The sequence below is a fragment of the Eptesicus fuscus genome, chromosome 15 (assembly GCF_027574615.1).
Source record: "Eptesicus fuscus isolate TK198812 chromosome 15, DD_ASM_mEF_20220401, whole genome shotgun sequence".
Lineage (NCBI taxonomy): Eukaryota > Metazoa > Chordata > Mammalia > Chiroptera > Vespertilionidae > Eptesicus > Eptesicus fuscus.
In genome coordinates this window covers 18569212-18593315 of record NC_072487.1, presented here as the reverse complement: position 1 = coordinate 18593315, position 24104 = coordinate 18569212, and the positions used below count along the sequence as shown (strand labels likewise).

Here is a 24104-nt window from a genome sequence, read left to right as displayed (position 1 = left end):
GGTGCCTACAGGGCCTTCCCAATCCACGCACTTCTTTTTAAAAAAAAATATATTTTATTGATTTTTTACAGAGAGGAAGGGAGAGTGACAGAGAGTTAGAAACATCGATGAGAGAGAAACATCGATCAGCTGCCTCCTGCACACTCCCCACTGGGGATGTGCCCGCAATCAAGGTACATGCCCTTGACCGGAATCGAACCTGGGACCCTTGAGTCCGCAGGCCGACGCTCTATCCAGTGAGCCAAACCGGTTAGGGCTCCATGCACTTCTTACCACGTCTACTGCACTGGTCTGCGCCATCATCAGCTCAACTCCTGCAGCGCTTTCTTTGCTCTACTCTTGTTACAAAACCTCTTGCCCCCAAATCCAATCCCACTCCACAGCCCCAGGGGTCTTTTCCCACACAGATCACATCTGGGAACCTCCAATGGCTTGTTGCTGCCCTAGAAGGAAGTGACCTTCCTTATCATCGTCTACAAGGTGGGCCAGTTCCGCTTGGCCCTCTTGTCCAAGCTCATTGCCACGCGCCTCACTCCCTCCGCCTGTATATAGCAGCCACGCTGACTTTTCTGTTCCGCAAACAAGCAAGCTCATTTCTGCCTCTGTGGGTGCTGTTCGCTTGGCTGGCTCCTTGGAGTGCAGCCCCGGTTCAAACACCACCTCCTTGGTGTGGCCTTCCCTCATCTCCCAACCTAGGATCTCTCCTCACTCTTCACCTTATAGTTCTGTTGACCTTCTCACCAATCGCTAACCATGAATTACCCTCTTAAAGTTTTACACCTTTGCACATATTGTCCTCTTGGTCACCTCCTCCTTCTCTGAGAGACAAACTCCTACTCACCCATCAATACCCAGCTCAAATGTTACCTCTTCTAGGAAGCTTTTATACTTTCCTCCCAGAGCATTTTGTACAGACACTGGGCCATAATGATTCATCTACCACAAATGTTTACTTATTACACCCTGACTACCCCAAGCATTTTATACATATATTAGTGACCTGGTGCACAGATTTGTGCACAATGAAAGGAAATTAATTAGAAGGTGGCTGGCAGGGTGGGGCTGGACAAGATGGGCCAGACATGCCCTGGAGCCAACCTCCCACGGTCCTTCCCCTGGGGTGGTGCGTGGCTCAAAGGGGGTCTGTGGAGTGAGCAGGGTCCCTTGGCCTGGCCTGCGGGGATGGGGCCAAAACTGGCTCTCCGACATTCCCTGAGGGGTCCCGGAGTGCGAGAGGGCACTCTAAAAATTTGATGTTGTACAGGGTGTGGGACACAAACGCAAGTGTGCAGTAAACCAGATTCGGGGCTGACAGTGCCCCAGTAACAACATAACCCACGGCGGAAGGTGGAATCTCGCAGCCCCGCGAGGAATCGGGCTCCCTCCTCTCTGGTTTTGGGGTGCATCACCTGAGAACCACTGCTGCCAAGTCATTGCAGCTCGGCAGCTCCTGTGTTAGAGTGCCTGCCCCCTGATGGTTAGTGCGCATCATAGCGACCGGTTGGATGAACACTTAGCATATTAGCCTTTTTTATAAATAGATTTATATGGTAAGTATGAACATATAATATAAATAGAAGCACTTAGCTCTGTAACTCTCCTAATAACCCTAACGAGGCAGGTACTAGTATTATCTGTACTTTGCAGATGAGGACTAACGTAAGGTTAGGTAACTTGTCCTGGTGGATCTGGAATTCACTACCAGGTCACTCGGCAGCTAGTTGGCAGTGGCTCTTTGTCCCTGAGCTCTCAGCATGTCAGGGGAAACAGATCTGTCTTATTTCCTTGTGTGAGACCTGGGGACCGTAGCTTTGCTCAGAGAGGGATCAGCTGGGACTCTCTCACTTCCCTGTTGCAAGGTGCTCCCTTGTGGGGGGCACAGATGTCCCTCTGCCAGCCAGATGGAGAGGCACAGCGATCAGGCTGCCCTCCACACACCTGTGACTGTGCCGTCACCAAGGGCAACCAGATGTCCTTGGGGCCTTGCTCCTGCTGCCACATGCTGCTTATCCATGTGGACATAAGCCGCTCTGCCAGCTCACCCCTGAGCTAATGCGGAGGGACCACAGGGCTCTGGGCAGGAGGGTGAGAGCCCAGAGGCAGAGGGAGACAAGGGCAGAAAGAGCTGCTGCTTCCTTATCCTTTCCTTTAGCTATTGATTTTCCCAGCTTCATGAGGCATCACCGACAAATAAATTCTATATATGTAACATGTACGACGTGAAGATTTAAGTATATATGGTGACACGCAGAGCGAAGGAAACAATTATCCAAATGAAAAGGCAACCTATGGAATGGGAGAAAATGTTTGCAAGACGTATATTTTTAAGGGGTGAATATCCAAAATATATAAGGTACCCTTACAACTCAGTAGAAAAAATTAAAAATAAATCCTGGTTAAAAAATAGACAAAGGACTTGAATAGGTATCTTAAATGGAAGACATACAAATGACCAATAGGTATATGACATATGCTCCACATCTTTATACTCTCCTTTATGCAAAGAGACCTTCCTTGCATTAGCATGTTTCCTAAGTGCAGGCCCCCCTCTACCGCAGTGTATCCTGGGATGCAGGGGAAGAGCGTGCTGGGCTGCATCACCACAGCCGGGCTCCTCCGAGGGAAAGGTAAACGTTTCAGCTCAGTGGGAAAGTTCTGTCTAGAGAAGTGGGTCTCAGACGTTAGGGTAGTGCTACTCACAGTGTGGTCCTTGGGCGGGGAGCTCCTTAGAACTGCAGATTTGAATTTTAACACCATCCCCCAGGAAATGCATAAGCATATTAAAGTTTGAGAAACACCCACCTAGGTGCCTGATTAAAATGCGAGCTTGGGACTCCATGTCTTAGAAATTCCGATTCACTTGATCAGGATGAGATCCAGAGATCTAACAGGTACCACCTACTTTTTCTTTCTGCCTGTTTTTTTTTTTTTTTTTTTTTTTTGAGCCACTGCGGTACAGAGGCAGAGCTGCGTGGTGGAAGCAGTGCAGGTGCTATATCTGGACAGTCCTGAGATCAGATCTCGGCTCTGCCACCTATAAGCTAGGTAATCCTGGGTAACTACTTCATCCTGCGGAGCTTCAGCTTTCTCAAATACATCTAACATGGAGACGCTAAATGACTTTAGCTTCGGCTGTGGGCTTTTATTTTTATTTTTTAAAATATATTTTTACTGATTTCAGAGAGGAAGGGAGAGAGAGATAGAAACATCAATGATGAGAGAGAATCACGGATTGGCTGCCTCCTGAACGCCCCCCACTGGGGATCAAGCCCGCAACCTGGGCATGTGCCCTTGACCAGATTTGAGCCTGGGACCTTTCAGTCCACAGGCCGACGCTCTATCCATTGAGCCAAACTAGGGCTAGGGTTCGGCTGTGGGCTTTAAAGGTGAGAACACATATAAAGTGCCCAGCACCAAATCTGTGGCACAGGGTCTACCCACAAGGCCAAACAGCTGTCCCCTGGCTGAACCGCCGGATGGTAGATCGGGGCACACCATACTGATTACTTTCAGCTGCAGGAGCCCAAACAGGGCTCACTGAGGGGTGGTACCTGTGGTTTCTCTGTTACGTAATCCTGACCTTACAGACAGAGAAAGGATCAGACCACAGCAGCTGTCAAGCTTTATCATGCATTATGAATCACCTGGGAAGCAAGTTCAAAAATGCTGCTTCCCAGGGGTCCTGTTTCATCAGGTACAGGGACCTCCATGTTGTTGTTGTTGTTCTTAATCCTCACCTGAGGATATTTTTTCCCATGGATTTTTAGAGAGAGTTTTTGGAAGGGAGGGAGAGAGGGGAAGAGAGAGAGAGAGAGAGAGAGAGAGAGAGAGAGAGAGAGAGAGAGGAACATCAATGTGAGAGACACGCATCGATTGCCTCCCACACATACCCCAAGCGGGGCTGGGGATTGAACCTGCAACCCAGGTACATGCCATGGACCGAGAATCCATCCCGCGACCCTTTGGCGCATGGGCTGAAGCTCTAACCACTGGACACCCCGGAAGGGGCAGGATCTATATTTTTATGATTTGATGCATGAGTCCTCCAAGCTCACCCCGAGAAACCCTGGTTTAGAGAATATGTGTATTTATTCAGTACCTGGACAGGGTCCTGGGCTGGTGCTGGGAAGCACACACAGGAACAAATAGGACCTGGCCTGGGTCCGCCCCGCTGGGAGCTGGGCTCCAGGGAGAATGCGGGCTCCGTGCTGCTCGACTAGGACACCACAAACAAAACAAACCCCAGCGGCCCAGCAAGGCCACAACAAGAAGCCTACCTGGGCCTCCGCAGCTTCAATGCCGTGGGAGAGGTTGCCGTTTTGCACGGGCTCTGAAGCATCCCTGGATGTCGTCATTTCAACCTCCGTGCTGGTGCTGTTGGGGAGCTCGATTTTTTCTGTGACATGATTGGGACACACACAAAGAAAGCAAATGGCGTCAATGGGGTAAGGACCTTACCGGAAAGAACACCTAAAACACTGGCCCAGGGAGACGACTGAGGGTGGTTTCTGGGGGGAGATAAGGCTGGGGTTGCACCGCGCGGCGAAGGTTTGTACCATTCCTCCCCGGGCTTCCTAGCAGACCCAGCCCCCCTGCGCCAGGCCAGCAGTGCAGGCACCAGCCAGGTCCGCCTGCCTTCAGTGGGAGGAGGTTAAAAGCTTCCCAGACCCTCTGGCCGTGCTGGGCAGAGTCTTGGACTTTGGGAGCCCACGGAGCTGTGTGGTTCAGTGTCAGGGTCGCCGGGAGAACCACAATACCCATCAGTATCAGACACGAGAGTGGCAGGCTGCTCACAGAGGATCAAATGCTTGTTTTTCTGGCAACTTCAGAAGAACCAACCATTTCTCTCACTGGTAAAACAGCACACAAAGTAATTTGAGAGTTACACAAAAAATTGTTGGATTTGAAGTGGCCAAATTTTGGAAATCATAGGGAAATGTTTGTTCATTTATGTATTTACTTGTGAAATATAGAGGCATAAATATTTATATACGGAAAGCCACAGAAATTCAAATTTATTTTATCTTCCCATGTTTTTGGTAGTGACAGTGACATGCATGGGACGATCTGCTGGGCGTGGCTACGCCAGTTTATCCCAGAAGCTTGGCCCAGTTATTTACTAGTAAACTAAAAAATACTAAGCATGGCGGAATAGAAAAACTCTGCTTTGGAGTCTATTGGCTGAAGTAATACAACTTTAGGATAGGCCTCCGATGGTCAAACTTGACCCTAGCAACGCAGGGTGCTGGGTACCAAAGTGGAGTTAAGATGCCCAAGGAAAGACATGAACAGATGAGAAGAAACAACCTCTCAGGCACGATACCTAACCCAGTGCGTCTTAGCTGACGCCGTGCTTTTACATGGCAGGCTGGGGTCTCAGCACCAAAGGACGTGTGAAAAAAACTTGGACTCACTTCGAAAAAATTTTGGACATACACTTTGTAACTATTTTTTTTTTTTTTAGTTACAAAGTTGTTCAGAGACCCAGTCTGCACAGGAAGCATCCTTGGAGTTATGTGTCCTACCTTCTCATGAAGGGTTAAACCCAAGTCTAAGGTCAGCCAGTCATTAGGAGAAGGACTGGGACTGAACGCAGGCATCTAAGTCTTGTACTGCAAGCTGCCTCATTCCACAAAAATCAACAAGTGGTGCAGGAAAATAGCTTGTGTAATCGAACTTACATATCAGAAGCAAAACTCAGCCTGTGCAATTAGACTTTTGTGCTGTGGCTTTGCATTTTTAGGCTATAAAAGCAAGATAGGTTAATTCCAAACAATTAGTCCAAGTTCACAGAAGCATAAACAAGCAGAGGGAGAAAAAAAAAGATATAATTCATAATCCCAACCCCAAGAAGTAGCTATCATTCATATTTTAGTGTATGTCCTTCCAGCTTTTTTTTTTTTCTTCTTCATACCCAATAGCATCTTGACTGTTTCTTGGCCAAAGATTTCCCCTGAGCTGTAAGTCAGGTAACAGGAGAGACAGAAATTCTTCTAAGGAGTCACATTATTTTGAATGCAACACTGTTGAATTTTGTCTGCAGATAATTTTAGTATCTTGGGCAATGGCATCATTTATTGCAGAGATCCAGATTAGGTTAAATTTAGTTTGAATTTAGAAATTGGAGAGCTCTATTACAGTTACAGACAGGAGAGGAGGAACATGTTCCAAGTTAAGATAAGATGCCTGAATGTCCTGATCTAGCCACACAGGAGCTCAGAAAAAGTCAGCAGAAAAGACCTGGGCTAGTGGTATTGCTGAATTCCCGAGAAAGGAGTGGCCGAGGCACCTGGCAGGGACCCTGCCACTCGGTTAGGAGTCACCAAGTAAACCAGCTGGCAATCCAGCGGGTGTGCTGTATGCGATGTCATACGTATAAAATTTGGTTACCAGGCTAGAATTTCAGAAGAGGTGCTCTCTCACTTTTTGTTAAATAGCCAATGATGTGTGTGTGTGTGTGTGTGTGTGTCCTCTGTTTGTGGCATCCCTAAAGTGAAGTGATTTTCTAGTCTTCAAGAGAGATGCCTGGTTTAGGAGCTGGCTTTATTTCAGGTTCCTCATAGAATCCTTTTCTTCTTCTTGGAGTTCCCCTAGGGCAGGAGACAGAGTGTCTACCCATGGCCTGTACCCACCAGGGGCCCTGGACTCCGCCCGACACTCAGGACAGGGCTGAGCTGCAGGCGCCTGTGTCAGTGCGGAGTCAGGGGCGCACTGGGTCCTGCTCTCCGCTCCCCTCCACGCACTCCGGGAAGGGCACTGGACCAAGTCTCCCTGCACTCACCCACGTGATTGGCAGCCCCATTCTGCCTCTCGTTCTCATCCACCTGGCACTTCTTCTTGGCAATCTTGTGGAGAATGGAAGCCTTTTCTCTGAACCTCCCTGAAGCAAGAGAAAGTGGTGGGAAGGAAAGAGGATGAGGAGGAAAATGAAGAGAGGCCAGTGGCAGATGGCGAAGCAGTGGCAAAGCAGGCCCGCGGCTTCTTCAGGTACTCCGCATTGTAGCAGCGCCCTCGCCTTCCTGTCCAACCCCAATGCCCGTGGCCTGCGGGAAGGGCTCTTTCTTACCTGTGTGGATGCTTCAGCTCACTTCTCTATTTGAGAATCTCAAGCTGCCAGACCACAGACGAAAGGTTTCACTTGGATCTCTTCTCTCCCTCCCAATTGCTTCCAAAGCACCGATCCTCCCCAAACTCCCCCCCCCCCCCTGCCCCCCGCTGTGAGATCCAAAACAACTCCAAAGACACAGAGTGGCTCTGGGGGCACAGCCACATCTCTGGGATTAAATGCTCATCCCAGAAATGGCGTTGACAATGGGAAGTCATGCCCAGGGATCCTTGGATTTGAATTTGGTTTTCAGATATGTATCATAATGAACACGGCAGGATCTGAACAAGTCAGGAGCAAGCATCGGAGCTTTCCAAATTAGCTGAGTCAGCTGCAGTTAAAGCATCAGGGAGGCAACTGATTCCATTTGGGGGGGGTTTGGGGCGAGGAATGACCAACTGAGCACAGCAAGTGATGTCTGCTGGTGATGAGATGCATAGAGAAAGGTGCTGGAAAACATACCAGTCTCAAAGTAATCATTTTAAACAGCTGTACCACAAGCACAATGCTTCATTTCTTTTCCATTACTGACATAATTAATGGGTAAGTGCATGCAACAAGCAGAGAAAAAAAAAGCATGCAAAAGTGTAGAGATTAGTGAACCATAATACATTTTTCTTTCTTCTCTAAACCTTGATTTCCCTCTGCTGTCCTCCCCCCTCTCCCCCTGAACATTCAAGGTACAAAGGAACCTTATTTTAAACTGATTATTGCTCTCTGGTTTGGTGGTTGGGTTCTTTAGCAGCGTATTAACAGGCGACCTCATTCTACTTTTCCAGTTATACCAACATCTAACCAAACCCAACCGAAGTGTTTCTCTTCGAGAGTCTCCCAGGATGGGGCATGGCAGGTTGGCATCCACCCCTCCCCCCACCGTGGGCAGAAATCATGGGGTGTGGTCGTAGTGGTGACTTGTGTGATTGGTTGGGAGTGACCGGCGCTGTAAAGGAGAGTGAGATCGCTTGCTTCCAGTGATGAAAGTGACACGGGACAGAGCCCTTTCTGCTCACACGCTCCACTAGTCACAACCCTAGAGGCCTTGCTACCACAGAGGCAGCCTCTAGGGTGGAAGCACCTGAGGCTCGGCAGTGAATGTGCTCCAGAGGAGCACTCACAGGAAGCAGGAGGGACAACACTGCGTGGAGAAGAGGCCCGCCCGTGGCTGGGGCTTCGTGAGGCATGAGGAGGATGGATTTGGTGATGGGCATGATGTTGGAGGCTGAAGGTTGGCATTCGGTTCACCATGCTGAAAAGTTTTCTGAACTTAGTTGTTTCTATTTCATCTCCAAGGGAAAACTCTGGGAAGAAAAAATGGAAACCAAAGAAAGCCTGAGGACTAGGCAAAGGGGGAGGTAAAAAGGGAACAAGAAAGGAAAGAAAAAGGAGAGAAAGATAAAGAATTCAAAGAAGGAGGAGGTGGGCTGGGGGCTGTGCTGGAGGTTGCCCAGGAAGCATGGATGCAGGACCCTTTCCTGACTTCAGTCTAAACAGGGGATTTCTTGTAGAAGAAACTCCCAAGGAGTCCTCAGGCCATCTACCGAAAAGTCGGGAAGACAGAGCATCATCAGATGCTCAAACCTCAGAGGGAAGGTAGGAGAGGGAGGGGGGAAGGGGGAGAGATCAACCAAAGGACTTGTATGCATGCACATAAGCCTAACCAATGGACACAGACACCAGGGGGTGAGGGCATGAGTGGGGGTGGGGGAGTCAATGGGGGGATAAGGACACATATGTAATACCTTAATCAATTAAAAAAAGAAAAAAAAAAAGAAAAGAAAAAGAAAAGCTCGGAAGAGAAAAAGGAAGTTCTGAAACATTATAGGAGACGATGCTTCTACTAATAAAACCATTCTGTGGTCTCAGGGTCCTTCTTTGAACTTGGAACAGTCAGCAGCGTTATGACATAAAGATGATCAATAATTGCTATTTAAAACTTATATATATAAAATAATAACAAAGCAAGAAAAGCTTTCAAAAGAGGAAACAAATAAGGCTGTGGAAATAAAACCTGAAATTACCCAATCCAAGTAATGCCCCAAAGTCATGAATCCTGGCAGAGAGGCTGTTGACAGAAACCAGCTATTTGCCATATTGCTTGTGGTTACCGGAACCTTCTCAGCGAGAAATGATTATAAGAGACACCCAAAGCATGGAAGGGGTTGGCCACTCTTTGTGCCAGAAAATGTCACAGCGATTGGCGATGGTCACCATCACGCATGGGATGGTTTCCCCAAATTTTCTAAAGGAGGTTTGGGAGAATAGGGTAGGAAATGATTGCAGAATTGGGATTTCGTAGGTTCTCAAACATTTTCACAGGTCATCTGGGGTTTTCTAGAGTGTCACCACTTTTCCCACGCACTCGATGCTACTGAAAGGTGGAAGGGACGTGCCTGAGGCAAAGCTGCAGAGGCTGCCGGGAGAGCTGGCTTCTCCACCCGCTTCTTCAGCTGCTTAATTCAACCTTTGTCTCCCTGAGCCTCACTGATCACCTTGCTGCATTCTGAGTGCTGACAGTGGCTGCTCCACAGCCGAGCAGGACTGAGCCTAAAAGACCAGTTTCTAAATCAGCAGCAGTTGCAGGTCCAGCTTCAGAATGTAGCATGCAGGGGTGCTCCCTGAGGGTGGTGGGGCAGCGCCTGACAAAGCAAGGTGTGCTCATTCCGGACCAGCAGGCACCCCTGGGGTCACCACAGGGCACCTCTGGAGAGATGTTGTGAGGAAGAGGCTGATAGGACAAGAGTGAGCAGGGGCAGAAGCCATCACAGGACCTGTGATTCTCAAAGGGACCCTTGGGGTCAGAAGGCACACACACCTTTAGGACCTGCTCAGCCTGAAGCCACAAGCTGGGGAGAACATCAAGCAGTGTGTGTGCGTGTGTGTGTGCGTGTGTGCGTGTGCGTGTGTGTGTGTGTGTGTGATGGGGACAGCACAATATTGTGATTGAGTGAATGTGACTTAAAAGCAGGTAGATCTGAGTTTAAGCTTCGCCTCTCTTCCTTGCTCTGCTGGCTAAGTTTTGGTGAGTTCCTGAATATTTCTAAGTTTCAGTTTTCCTATTAAATAGGGCTTCCGATGGCATTGGCTCATGAGTCAAATGCACGGTTTAAGTGAGAACCTGTGTAAGGGGCTTCTCACATGCCTGGCATGGAAAGAAACCTGTAAGTAAAAGGAAGAAGAAAAATGAACTAACACAAAGCTCAGGGGCAAGGGTGACATGGCCTTGAGTTGCTCTAGGAGAATCCTTGGCATCTTCCCTCTCTCAGGCCACACTTGCAGGATTAGGGAATAAGCCACATCCTGACCTGGCAGTGTAAGCATCCTGGGGACCGTGTCGGATTGGGGTTCAGGTTTCAGTGTGTCCTCCAAAGTCAGTTCCAAAACTGATTAGGAAAAGGATCCCTTTATATCTTCCTGAAACTGAGAAGGTCAAGGTGATGGAGCTGGCCTTTGGTGTTTTAAACACTGACACTTTGCAATCTTACAAAGGAAAGATGCGATCAGCTTTTCCCCATCCCCTGTGCAGGCAGAGAACAGGCAAGAAACCACTGCGGCCGCACAATGGATTCGGGTAGGCTCCAAAGAACTTACTGATTTTTACCTTCCAGAGTTTTAACTCCTCTGCGTCTCAGGCTCTGACTTTTAAAGTGGGGATCATAAGCACACCCATCTCAGACAGTTGTTGGAAGGCTCTAAAGCGTTAATACACATCATGGGTTTAGATGGCTGCTGACACAGTAAGTGATCAGGACCTTACTCAGAAAGCGTTATTATTGTGGAAGTGAGTGACAGGACATTCTTCCCATAAGTTACTGAAAATAAAAAGATTGACATTCAAAACTGAATTGACGCTAAGCAGCCTCAGGGGCAGGACACCTAGGTGATAAGGGATTGCTTCAATAAACTATTTTAGGCCCGGATTCCACGTTGGCATAAAGGTTGATGCCCACACAGAGGCAGAGAGGAGAGAGCTAAGGGGCAAGTTAGTTTTGTGCCTGAGGATAAAGAATCCAGACCTTTTTGAGTACTTTCCAAAGTGAGTGAAGGAGTGATTTTAAAAACACGTTTTAAGGCAACCTTAAAAAATATACTTTGTTTCAGTGTAAACCCCGAAAGTGTTGTATTGTTAATGAGCAACAGATATTTGTACACTTAAATTCTCAAAACAGCAAGTTTTGTTTAAATGGTGAGGCACTGCCGTCAAAACCTAGTGGCAATTAAAAAAATTTTAAAATTGATTTCAGAAATGAAGGAAGAGAGAGAGAGAAATATCAATGATGAGAGAGAATCATTGATTGGGTGCCCCCCGCCCCCCCCCCGGGGATGGAGCCTGCAACCTGGGCAGGTGCCCTGACCGGGAACTGGTTCACAGGTCGATGCTCAACCACTGAGCCATGCCACCAGGGCCCTAGTGGCAATTTGAACACAGTTCACTTTGGTCTGCAATTTGCAAAAGAATCCCAGCTGCGTGTGCCCCGGAGAGCAGTGCTCAAGGGGTGGTAGGAAAGTGCCGAGGAAAGGATCCAAACATAAGGGCCTAATGTGAATAAGAACAAATTCTGAGAAACAACCGGAATTGAAATCTTTGACTCAATCACTCTGATGGAAAACAGAAGCCCCAAGCTGCCTCATAAAATAAACGCAGGAGGGCCTGTTCACTCAGAGGAGATGGATTTTGCTTCTGTTCTGCCGATAATTAATTAAACGGGCCCCTGGAAGTTCCTGACGTCGTCCCCACCACGCCTGGGATGGGCAGTGTAACAAAGGCGGCCTCCTCCGGGCTGGCGACCAGATTAGCTCCTGCTGACGCAGAAGCACCCCGGCACCAGCCACACCGGGAGATGGGCCGACAGGGATCTACAGCAGCAAAGGGGGCACCCACAGGCACCGTGATGAGCAGACCTCCGTTTGGGAGAAGAAAAGAAAACAATGAAACAGAAGGGGAAACTGAGCATAGCGTATTTGCATCTATTTTTGTGTTTTCAGTTCTGCCTTTCCTGTCTCTGTCTTTGTAGCTTGAAGAGCAAAAGTGCACCTGAACTTTCCTTCTGTTTGTTCCTGGCCTTTTTTCTTTTTCTTTCTGGAGGCACAGAGGCTAGTCAGGCAAACCTCCCATCATCAACCCGGGAAGCCAGGCAACAGAACTGATGTGGCAACAGCAAACTCGGACCTTGGGGTCATCCTGGGCTCCTCCTCCACACCCCATATGCAATCCATTAGCAAGTCTGTCTCTATTTTAAAATATTTCTGAAGCTGCCCCCTCCCCGCCCCCGCCCCTGCCCAGCATCAGGTCTGGCAGGGATAATTCTGCTAGTCTCCTAGCTCATCTCCCCTCCCCACTTCACCTCTCCATCCCCGGGCTGACCTCATCCCGGCATCCTTAGTAATCAGTCAATCAGATCATGCCACTCATTTCTCTGTGCAAAATCCGGCAGTGGCTCCCCAGGTCAGAGTGAAGGCCAAAGTCTTCACAATGACGTGGAAGATCTACCCAGGGAGACGCATCGAGACCACCCTGCCTCCCTCTCCCCCTCGCCGAGCTCCCCTGCTGTGCTATTTCTGGGAAACGCTGTGCACTGCAGGGCCCTGGCATTTGCTGGTCCCTCTACCTGGAATGTTCTTCCTCCAGAGATCCACTGGGCTCCCTCTCAACTCCTACAAGTCTTTGTTCAAACGTCACCCTCTCCTCGAGGCTTCTCCGAGCAGCCCATTTACACTCGCAGCTTCCCTCTCAGCATTTCCTATCCACATATATCATCATCTAATGGACTGTATCTTTATCACTCTTCATTATTTGTTGCTTCCCGTCAGTAGCCACGCCCCAGGACAGCAGGGTTTCTGTCAGTTTTGTTTACCATCCTATCCCCAGCACCCAGTAGGGCTCAATAAATCCTGTTTGTGGTTTCCAGGCAAACAGATGAGGTGGTAACTCTTTAACATGCTTCTTGTTGGCTAATGACCCAAAGTAAATCCTTTCAGGTCGACCCAAGTCCATGAGTCCAGCGGGGCTGAGAGTCCACAGGACCCCAGGCACTTGCTGGAGGTAAACAGGAGAAAATGGGGTGGACTAGACATTCACATTCCAGAGGCGGTAGTCAGGGGCGCACCATCGTCCCCGTCTGCACATGGCCAGGGCCTCCAAGGTGAGGGCCGAAAGGAGCCTCAGTGTTAGAGGAGGAGGCGCGGTGAGCAGGGCAGGGAGCGGAGCAGGAAGCTGGGCTTGGCTCCTCCTCCTTTAGCAATACGCTCCTCATTGTCAAGGCCTAACTAAGGCCCAACCTGCAGCTTTCTCCACCGATTCCCACACCCCTCCTTCCCAAGTGGAAACCCTTCGTTCTCATGGCACGTTGACTGTACCCCTGGCACAGCCCTTATCTCAGTTTACTGCCCATAGGTCCGAGTTCCCATCCAGAGGGCAGGCTTCTCTGGGGAAGGGACCTTCTCTCTGCCCTCTTTGAGTCCCTAAAGGAGTGTCTTAGAATAATGACTGGCCCAATCACATGCACTCACTGAACTGCAGTGAAGCTCCCTAGGGCAGTGGTCGGCAAACTGCGGCTCGCGAGCCACATGCGGCTCTTTGGCCCCTTGAGTGTGGCTCTTCCACAAAATACCATGGCCTGGGCAAGTCTATTTTGAAGAAGTGGCGTTAGAAGAAGTTTAAGTTTAAAAAATTTGGCTCTCAAAAGAAATTTCAATCGTTGTACTGTTGATATTTGGCTCTGTTGACTAATGAGATTGCCGACCACTGCCCTAGGGAGTCCGAGCTTTCCTTTAAAGTCAGTACAAATGACGAACAAGCTGCCACTCTGCAAATATTAACCAAGCCTGTGCTATGCACCAGGCAGCGTGTGGTGAGTAAGGTGGATCCAGGGGGTGCCCTTGTAGAGTTAACAGCCTAGAGCCAGAGACGGACAGGAGACAAGGACTTAAGATTCATGCTCTGATGGTGGGGCCCTCCCACAGGGAGAACAGTGAAATCAAGACGCTACCTTGCAGCTTGAAGGAATAAACTCCTTTTCCATCCTATAAACTGTCCACATAGGGCAGCAGATTCACCTAATGGAATCTGGTCTGATTTTTATTCTAACGAGCTAAACATTAAAAATAATAATTTCATCCTAAACAATAAACTCCAAGAACACAGAGTTCATTTATTCTTACATCTATTTTTGAAGTGCAACCTCTAAATTATTTTTTCTAATTTTTGTGAAGCATCATGGAAAACCATTTATTATAAGACTACAGCAATATTAATGGAAATGAAACTAGTGCTGGCATGAAGCATTTTATAAACTGTCCTCAGTAAATGGTTTGTGAATGTGCCACCTAATAAAAATGATTAACATAATTTAATTGCAGTTATATTTATAGACATAATCAAAGGACTAGTCCCTGTAATTAATGAGAATATATACATAACTGTATCTCAAGTGGTGCCCAAACACATCATATAATGAAATGAAGCAGCCACATTTCCCTACTAATGATTTTAAAAATAATTTTCCATAATGGCCTTCGGAATCCCGTGTAAAGAACAGATCTGTGGACACGTGAATTGGTTCTAAGGTCTCTCTCAGCAGTCACTTTATCATTGGAAACAGAGTTTTTTCATAAATATTTTGGAAGATTTCCAAAGCTTTTCAAAAGCTGACATCTTAAAGATCAGTATTTTGTCCTTCCTTCCCATTTCTTTCCTCTCCAGGGCCTTTGCCTAATCCATCTTCTATCTTCACTCCTTCCCTTTCCCCTCCGCATAGACTCATGGTCAAGTCTCTCTCAACTTTCTCTTGTCTGCAGATTTCCTGCTGATGCTGCCCTCTCACTGTCCATTCACAGTCAGGCTCTGTCCTATGGTTCATTTTTTTCGCTACTAATCTCTACATCTGGCATTTGTCAGCACAACTCCCCTAAACCTTCCCTCGGCCACCTCTGCGTCCATGTGATTGGAAGTCTCAGTGGCATCTGATATTCCTCACCCCTCTGTTTGAAATCCTCTGTGATTTTCAAGGTCACCCGAGAATGCGCCTTCCATGTCACTATTCCTCCAGGCACCCTCCTTGCTCTCCCTTCCTCATTCCTCACATTCCCTCAAAGCACCTAGTGGACCACTACCTGCACACCGATGATCCCCAAATTCAGATCTCTGGCCCAGGTCCTCTTAGCCAATGAACTTCTGAACATCTATACTGGGAAGTCCCTCTGATGATTGAACTCAACAGGCCTCAAATCCTACCTGTCATCTTTCTTCCTAGGAACTGGCTCTGCTGTTGGGATTTTTATTTTTCAGCCAACACTCACCCGCATCCAATAGTTACCATGTCCCTTTTGACTCTACCTCTGGACACTTTAGATCCAACCTTTCGAGCCTGGATGTGGGTTATAGCCTCTCAGTTGGTCTCCCAGTTTTTAACTGCACTGCAGACATTCCTCCAATGTATCCTTCACAGGCTTGGCATGCCCCACACTTCTTATTTGCTTGTCTTACTCCTTTTAGACTCTGCTTTAGGCATCTTATCTTTCAGGAAGCTTTCCCTCAGTCCCATTTCTGGGCTAGGAGAGCACCCGGGCCTGTTTCTTACAGCGCCCTTATCCCTCGCCTATCATAGAGCCTCAGAGGCATTTTACTGGCCGTCTCCCCAGCTAGTCTGTGGGCCCCTCATGGACAGGGATGCTGTTTTTCATCCATCCATCCATCCATCCATCCATCCATCCATCCATCCATCCTTCCATCCATCCCAGTGCTTCCTTCTTAGGCTGGCCCGTAGAAAGTGTTTATGAACATAACAACATAAACACACAGCAAAGAAGAAAGTGTGTGTGTGTGTGTGTGTGTGTGTGTGTGTGTGTGTGTGTGTGTGTGTGGTGCCTGGAGTGCCTGTTGCGTGAAAAGCTATTCAGTTTACTTTCCCTTCAGGGGCAGAGGGAGAAGGAAGGGCCAGAAGCACGCTGCAGGAGACTCACCAGATCCCCTGCTCGGTTAATGCTGTGACTCAGTTTCCAAAGTCTAACAGTGTCTACAGTTAATGTTTGTCTTTTTTGAGACCCTGATTTTTTTAAAAAAATAGGTAACTTAATCAAGATCAGGCAAAACTGGAATTTTACGAACCAAAAATCCTCCCAGCAGGTGTCAGATGTAGCATACACTGCTTCAGCAACAGGGCCAATTCACTGACCTTACCTGAGGCTGGCACTGCTGGAGAGCTAGTGCTCTTTATCATTTTAGGTCACCTGCTTTGCTATTTTGGGAACTTAATTTTCTGAACAATTCTATCTCATATACACAGATACAAATGGCTCTCACACAGAAATTCTCAAAGGGGTTCGTTTGATCTCAGCTTAGGAGCTCGGAGCCAGGCAGGGGCTGCCAGATAAAAGGTTTGAATGGACGTCTTCCCCTTGTTCCCGTCCCCTGCACCCTGAGGGAAACGAATAAAGACTCACTTCACTAAGGCAGGTCTCAGATCCCAAGATTTGCCAACATCGAGCTCCCATACCACCTACTGGGTGTAAAGATCTCTTCTGAGTCAGTTTGTCCAAGCCCATTTCTTGGGCATGTCTCTGAAAATGCGCTGTGATATTAATCTACTCATTTGGGCAGAGTTTTGATTTGTTCACAGCACCTGGCAAATAGTAGGTGCTCAGTAAATATGTGTTGAATGGTTACGTTGGCTTATATGTAAGAAAAGAAACTTAAAAAAAAACAGCTTTCTTATGATGAGTCTATCTATTACCCAATTGTTTATCGTGATACAAAGTGGAAGGTTTTAGATTTGGCTAACAGTTATTCAGTAGCAGCCATACTTCATGTACATGCATCATCTCCTGTCACCTGGATGTCACATGTCTGAAAATTGTCAGTTAATCTGACTTTCTATATTCCAATTTTTGAATCCTCAACTTTACATTGCAAACAGATGACTGTATATCTCACTTGAAATGTGGGCTTGCGACAGAATTGTGAACACGTGCTGAGAGTTCTTAACTAAATGACTGAAGGCTTAGGCCCCTGACTAAAATGAGATGATTCGGTTCAGTTCAGATTTAATCAGAAGAGAAACTTACCATGCTTAATGGAACATGCCAGCCTCCTGGTAAAACATATCCCCACTTTTTTTAAAAAAGAGAAAGCTTCATGGGGGCGGCAGGGGGGGAGTTATATTATTCTATACTAGTGGCCCATTGCAGGAAGATTCCTGCAATAGGGCTTCCTGCTGCGCTCTCCCCTGCCCCACCTGCTTCCCTTCCTTCTCCCCGCCCTCCCTGCTTCCCTTCCTTCTCCCCGCCCCGCCTGCTTCCCTTCCTTCTCCCCGCCCTGCCTGCTTCCCTTCCTTCTCCCCCGCCCTGCCTGCTTCCCTTCCTTCTCGCCCTGCCTGCTTCCCTTCCTTCTCGCCCTGCCTGCTTCCCTTCCTTCTCCCCCACCCCGCCTGCTTCCCTTCCTTCTCCCTGCCCTGCCTGCTTCCCTTCCTTCTCCCCCGCCCTCCCTGCTTCCCTTCCTTCTCCCCTGCCCCGCCTGCTTCCCTTCCTTCTCCCCGCCCTCCCTGCTTCCCTTCCTTCTCGCCCTGCCTGCTTCCCTTCCTTCTCTCCCGCCCCACCTGCTTCCCTTCCTTCTCCCCGCCCTGCCTGCTTCCCTTCCTTCTCCGCCACCCTGCTTGCTTGCTTGCAGCTTCGCTCCCTTCTGCAGCACTTGGCTTCTTTCTACGCTGTCTTGATATGCAAATTAACCACCATCTTGGTTGGGTTAATTTGCATACTCGCCCTGATTGGCTGGTGGGCATGGCGTGGGCAAAGCGAAAGTGTGGTCAATTTTCATATTACTCTCTTATTAGGTAGGATAATAAAGAGCTAATATGCTAATTAGACCAAACAGCAGAATGACCTTCCGGACCAAGCCGGGGCTGTGAGGGCCGAGCTCCTTGCACTAATTTCGTGCATTGGGCCTCTAGTCAATATATTATAACAGTATTCAAGTATGACTGATGAAGGCAAATTAACATTTTCAGCTCTAGGGGTGTCAGAAATAGACAAAAAGAAGCATCCACAATGTGCCTTCTGCTGCCACTTAACACCTTTTACATATGCAATGTGGCCAACACTGCCTTTATCTGCCAGGTCCAATCTTTCTGCTTTTACTGCTGCCAGTTTAGATCATGAGAATAAGATGCAATGAGTCTGAAAAGCTGGATGTATTCTAAGAAGGAGACTTCCTTGGTCCTGGTTTTCAGGAAGACCGTGGATTTATCCACACAGCTGGTTTGTTCTTTCTGACAGATTTGATGCTGGTTACTAGCTGGTTAGTCTGATTATGCACATTTGACAGGTTGCTGTCTTCCTAAGACCCAGCTCCAGGGAGATACTTTTAAGAATACATCTCTAAAAAAGTAATGTGGTCAATAGCTGGTGAGTTAAATACATACATATATATATATTTATTTTTATAAGGCCCAGCCTTACAAAGAGTATCTGTTCCCAAGAGCCCAGAAAAATGCTCTGGTTATGGAAAGCTGGACTGAATGAGAGAAACCATAAGCCTGGAGTGAATGAAACACGACATGGCGTTGGAAATGGTGTCTGTGCACAACGGGGCTCCGCGCTGGTAATTGGAAGGTGGCAGGTTAACTTGCAGTGCACCGCTCAGACTTTCTGCGGGGAGTGGTCTGGAGGGTAGGAGCGCTCACGCTGTGGTGGGAATTGGATATTCTGTGAAGGAGGAATCGCCTTGTCATCCAATTTAGAGAGGACAAAGACTTCCACCCTAGCTGCACCCTGGCTTTAAATTAACTCTGGTAAAAAGTCAGGTTTCTAAAACAAGTAAATTAGAAGGTAGTTCCATTACAAAGGCTTATCTGCTTTGTAATAAAGCCACTTTGAATCTCTGTTCAAAAGGCTTATTTAAATTTGTTTGAGGGAAGTGTAAGTTGGTACAATACTTTGGAGGGCACTTTGGCAATATCTTTCAAAATTTGAAATGTGTATATCTATTGGTCTGGTATTTCCTCCCCCCGCCCCTTTCCCTCAATACACTGGTGTGTCTAGGAATTTGTTATATATATCATCTACTCAGTAGAGTTTACTATGTGGGTAAAGAAGATGCTCATGTAACATTGTTGTATTAACTAGATAAATAAACAAAAATGGAAACACCCTAAATGTTCATCAACAGGGTATGGATGGAACCTACCATGGCAGAGCCATGCAGCGGAATACTATGCAGCTGCTAAAAGGAATGAGGAGATTCTAAAAGTGCTCATATAGAACACCTCCAAGATATACTGATAAACTATTTGATCCAGTTCATAAACAAACCCTTTATTAATATAGTCATTTTAACAACTAATCCATTAGATAGTTCTTGTGAAATAGACCTTTTAAAAAAAAAAGCTATCTTCCTTTTAGTTACAGCTTCCTGTTTCTCCAAATGCCCGCATCCTATCCCTTCCTCAGTACATCTAGGCCAGTGGTCGGCAAACTCATTAGTCAACAGAGCCAAATATCAACAGTACAACGATTGAAATTTCTTTTGAGAGCCAAATTTTTTAAACTTAAACTTCTTCTAACGCCACTTCTTCAAAATAGACTCGCCCAGGCCGTGGTATTTTGTGGAAGAGCCACACTCAAGGGGCCAAAGAGCCGCATGTGGCTCGCGAGCCGCAGTTTGCCGACCACAGATCTAGGCCATTTTCCTCCCTCCTTTCAAGTACAAGCCAATCACCTCTACCACCTCTGCTCCAGCTGACTTCCTCGTCACTCTTCCTATGTTCCTGAGGCTATGGGAACCCAGTTCACTATTTTCCTTTCCACCATGACTCCTGTCACCATCCTTGGTAATTTTACACGGGTGGGCCCTGCAGCGCTTGGTTCCTCACTGTCCTAAGCTACTCGTTTCCAGCTACCCTTTCCTCCAGCTTACCTTATCCACCCACTCCTGCAGCCAGGCCCCGGACCTCTTCATTAGCAACAAATGCACCACCACCCCAAACTCCTGATGGGAAGCATCTCGCTTTCTGTCCATCACTTTTTATCTGTCTACTACAACAATTCTTCAACCTCACTGGTCAATTAATTGATGCCATCACCTGTTCCCTGCCCTCTTTTGGAACAGTTCTTCTCTTGGCTTCTGGGATGCCCTTTTCTCCTGGATTTCTGCCCACCCCAGTCTCCTTTGCTGGGACTCCTACTTCTTCCCAAACTCTAAATTTTGGAGTATCTAGGGTCAATACTTGGACTCCCCTGCCCTATTCATTAGCTAGGTATTCTTACCCAGTTCTGTAGCATTAAGTAAAACCTATGTTGTGTGACTCACAAATTTATATCCATAGCCCTGACCTCTCTCCCAAGCTCCAGACTCTAGATCCACTTCTTTTCCCACATCTCCATTTGGGTATCTCATAGGTATCTCAAACTTAACACTAGCTCTCAATATCACTCACAGAGCTTGCTCTGTTCTAAGTCTTCCCCATCAACATATAGTTATACAAAAGTGGTATTTCTTTTGTGGAGACATTGCATGCTGCTTATCTATTATATATTCCCTTTTCATTTCCTAATGACATAATACTTAAGTTATTAAGGACAGCAAATAATCCACTGTAACAAACTATATTTTCAAGTTTCCTTGAAATTAGGTGTAGTGGTGGAACTGAGTTTTGGTCAATTTTACTGGGAGGATATAAAAGGAGGGCTCCTTAAAAATAAGTCAAACCAGCTGGGGAAAATCACTTTGGCTCGTCCTCCTTCCAGGAATGCAAATGTGATGGCTGGAGCTATTCCAGCAGCCATCTGGGACCATGAGGTGACCTTGAGGTTGAAAGTCAAATACAAGGATGGTGAAGCAGAAGGATGGAAGGAGCCTGGGTCTTGGGTTATTGTGGAGCTTCTACCTCTGCCATGTATAGCTTGCCTCTGGACCTCTTTTACTTGAGAGAGAAATAAACTTCTATTTGACTTAGCCACTTTTAATCTCTATTTTCTGCTATATATAGTTGAACCTATCCTACCTCATAGATCAGTATATATAACAAAATCTCATCCATTCAAGCACAGATCAAAACATGTGAAAGCCACAGATAACTGTTTTAGGACTACATTTTCAGAGAAAATGTCTTGAGCAATAAAAGCACTATTAAGTGGTATTCCAAACTTCAATTTTTCTTTGAAAAAGTACTGGACTATTTCACTGCAATTAAGAATATCAAATGACTGGCTAGACTAGGTGACTTGAATATGCTTTTGCTTCTTTGAGACAATGGGGGTTTTCAAAACTCAGTCTAATTTAGGACCCCGTGATTCATTTGTGTAAGACTATTAGTTTCTTGGCTTGGTAAAGGGGCTATTAGTGTCCATGAAACAGAAGTGTTAATTTCATTAAGGGAGAGATAATTATAACTTTTGCCTCTGATATTACAACTTTTTATATCTTTTTTTCCTTTTACAAATGAACAAAAATGAACTTTTTAAAATAGTGGAGAAATTATTTTTCTGGAATGGCTTCTGTTAAGTGTCAATAAGTTTAGGATAATGCATTGCAAGCAGCTTTCCCCATACATCACTTCTTTGCAAGATATTAGTCAGGATTTCTGTTTATCTACCTACCTGTATGTTTTTATGAACATTTATCTCTAAAGAACAAACATTAATGGTTCTTTATAATGCCATTGGTGAAAAGATCTTTTCTCCTTTTAATTTATCTTGTTCCAGTGCATAAAAGTTTGTTGTCTTTTCAACTAGCTTTTTATATTTCTATCTAGAGTAATTTTAGTAAGGGAGACAAGTTCAATGTATTGAGAATTGTCCAGAGTGACAATGGTATGACATTTGTGTATCTGCAGATGAGAAGTAAACTATGGGTTATTAACTTTAGGTAAAATTGGAGATTGTTCTTCTAAGAATAGGGAGTATCACCCCATGAGGAGATAGAAGGATGGCTGCTCAATTAGATGGATCTGAGATCAACAAAAGACTATTTCTAGAGTAATTGGTTTGCATCTTTGGAAACATCTTGCTGCAGAAGAAAAATATAGTCATTGGGAAGCGTGACGCTCACTAACCCAGCAAGTCTAATGTCTCATACAGAGCATGTGCTCAGTTACTATTAAGTGAGCACATTAGTATCAGGTGGCTGGTGAGGTAGCTGTCATCTTGGGAAGCAGGACTGAGGCAGTGGAGATGCCTTCTGCTGGGCTTCCCCAGCACCTCGGGTCTGTGCATCTCACTACTCACCTCTCTGCCTGTGTCCCCCATTAGGGTGCGAGTTCTTCAGGGGAAGGGCTGCCTTTAATCTCCACAGGCCCTGCACCCAGTCTAGTGCCTGGGACATACTGTGTTGCCGGACACGGCACTAACCGTGCATTAGGGAATGAATGAATGCGTGGATACAATTCTGATTGGCTTGGGGTGGGAGAGGCGGTTGGGTGTGGCCCAGCGAGCTGCTCCAGTTTAGGTTCTAGAAATGGAGGCAAAGTGCCCTAAAGGGCAAGAACAAATTTTGCAAAAATGTCATGATTTTGTTCAGTGCCTAAGAGTGAGTATACTGTTTTTATTAAAGTGAACTTTTTATGGTGAAGTGTTCAAGTAGGGGTTTATGTTTTATTCAATAGCTCGCTGTTGTCCATTCCATGATGCCCTTAGTTTGTGGTTCAAACCTTTCCCTTCATGTGGTCGAGCTTCAAGCCTTTTTTCCCCACTCCCTATACTACAGCCAATCTAACCTGTCCTCACTCCATCTTGTACAGCTAACCACAGAGGGGCCGGGAGGGCAGGACTGGGTCAACCCAGTCCTGAGTTCAGGTCAGACATCATGACTTACCACCTCTGAGTTCCAGAGCAAATTATACTTTGCTTCTCTGAGTTTTAGTTTCCTTATCTTAATAAACTACTTCTTTGAGCTTTGGTTTTCTCATTTTCAATGAAATCTACCTTGTGGGATCATGATAAGGATTAAATGACATAAAGCCCACAGCACTGCTCCTGGCACGTGGGAGGCACCCAGTAAGGGTGGTTGTGCCCCCATCCTTTTATCCCTCTCTCTGCCTGGAAGGTCAGAACTTACCACTCGTCCTTCCCCAATGAACTCAGATCTACTGATCGTTTGAGGCCCAGTTCAAAGATCACTTTCTCCACGAAATCTTCTCCCCAGCTGAAAGCAATCTTTCCTCCTCCCATAGTGTGCCATCTTCTTCTGAATATCTATGGTATTTACCTATGTAACACTTCCTTCCTGGTGGCTAAGTGACTGCTGTGTTTTAGCTCTTCGCCTGTCTACAAGTCCCATGAAGGCCACCTGTCTACCTTTTAATCTTGTGTTTCCCCAAAGCACCCAGCAGAGTAACTTGCATACAGTAGGTGCTAAAATAATGACCTGCATATGTGCAGAACAGTTTTCTATATTTAGGACCTCATCACTCAATTTCCCTTAGGGTGGGTGGCATATATAATCCTATATAATCCATCTTTCCATTTTATCCACTTTAGTGGGAAAAAACCCTCAGGCCTGATTGCAAGTAGCTGACATCACCCAACATCCAGAGAATTCCCTGAAAATAATTACAAATAATGACTAGTCCCATGGGCATTTACGGTAAAGCTCTGCTCAAGTGGTAGTCACATTCTAAGATTGTGAAAAGAAATGCTTAAACGGGGGGGTATTTCCTGAAGGCTAGCTAGTCCACTGATACCCCAAACATCTTCATCTTTGTTATACTTCCTTCCATTGTACAACATGGAAGTGACATCAATCCCAGTGATTATTATTTGTACTGGCCCAGAGAGGCCCCGGGAGCCTGCAGGAATCCTGCATGGCAGTTGCCAGGTCTGAGGTTACTGAGCTAGTTCGGAGAATGTTAGATGGAATCAGGTGTAAGCCTGGCTTGCCACGGAGGCAGCTGCCAGAGGGTGTGGTTTGAAGTGTTTAGAATCTAGATGGAGACCTCCTGTTCCAAACATCCTTTCTAGGCCTGCCTGAGGGGGACTGCGGTGAGTTCAGAAGACTCATCTTTCAGAGGTTCCC

At 46.7% G+C, this 24104-nt stretch overlaps 1 protein-coding gene across 1 annotated transcript in view; it reads right to left on the bottom strand.

The window, feature by feature from the left end:
• SLC24A2 (solute carrier family 24 member 2) overlaps positions 1–24104 on the bottom strand; it is a 230521-nt gene that overhangs the window by 35563 nt on the left and 170854 nt on the right. Inside the window, exons 6-7 of the mRNA XM_028150743.2 lie at positions 6782–6880; positions 4278–4396 (exon numbers count right to left, since the gene is read on the bottom strand). Of these exons, the coding sequence (XP_028006544.2) occupies positions 4278–4396; positions 6782–6880 (218 nt within the window). The remainder of the gene's footprint in view (positions 1–4277; positions 4397–6781; positions 6881–24104) is intronic.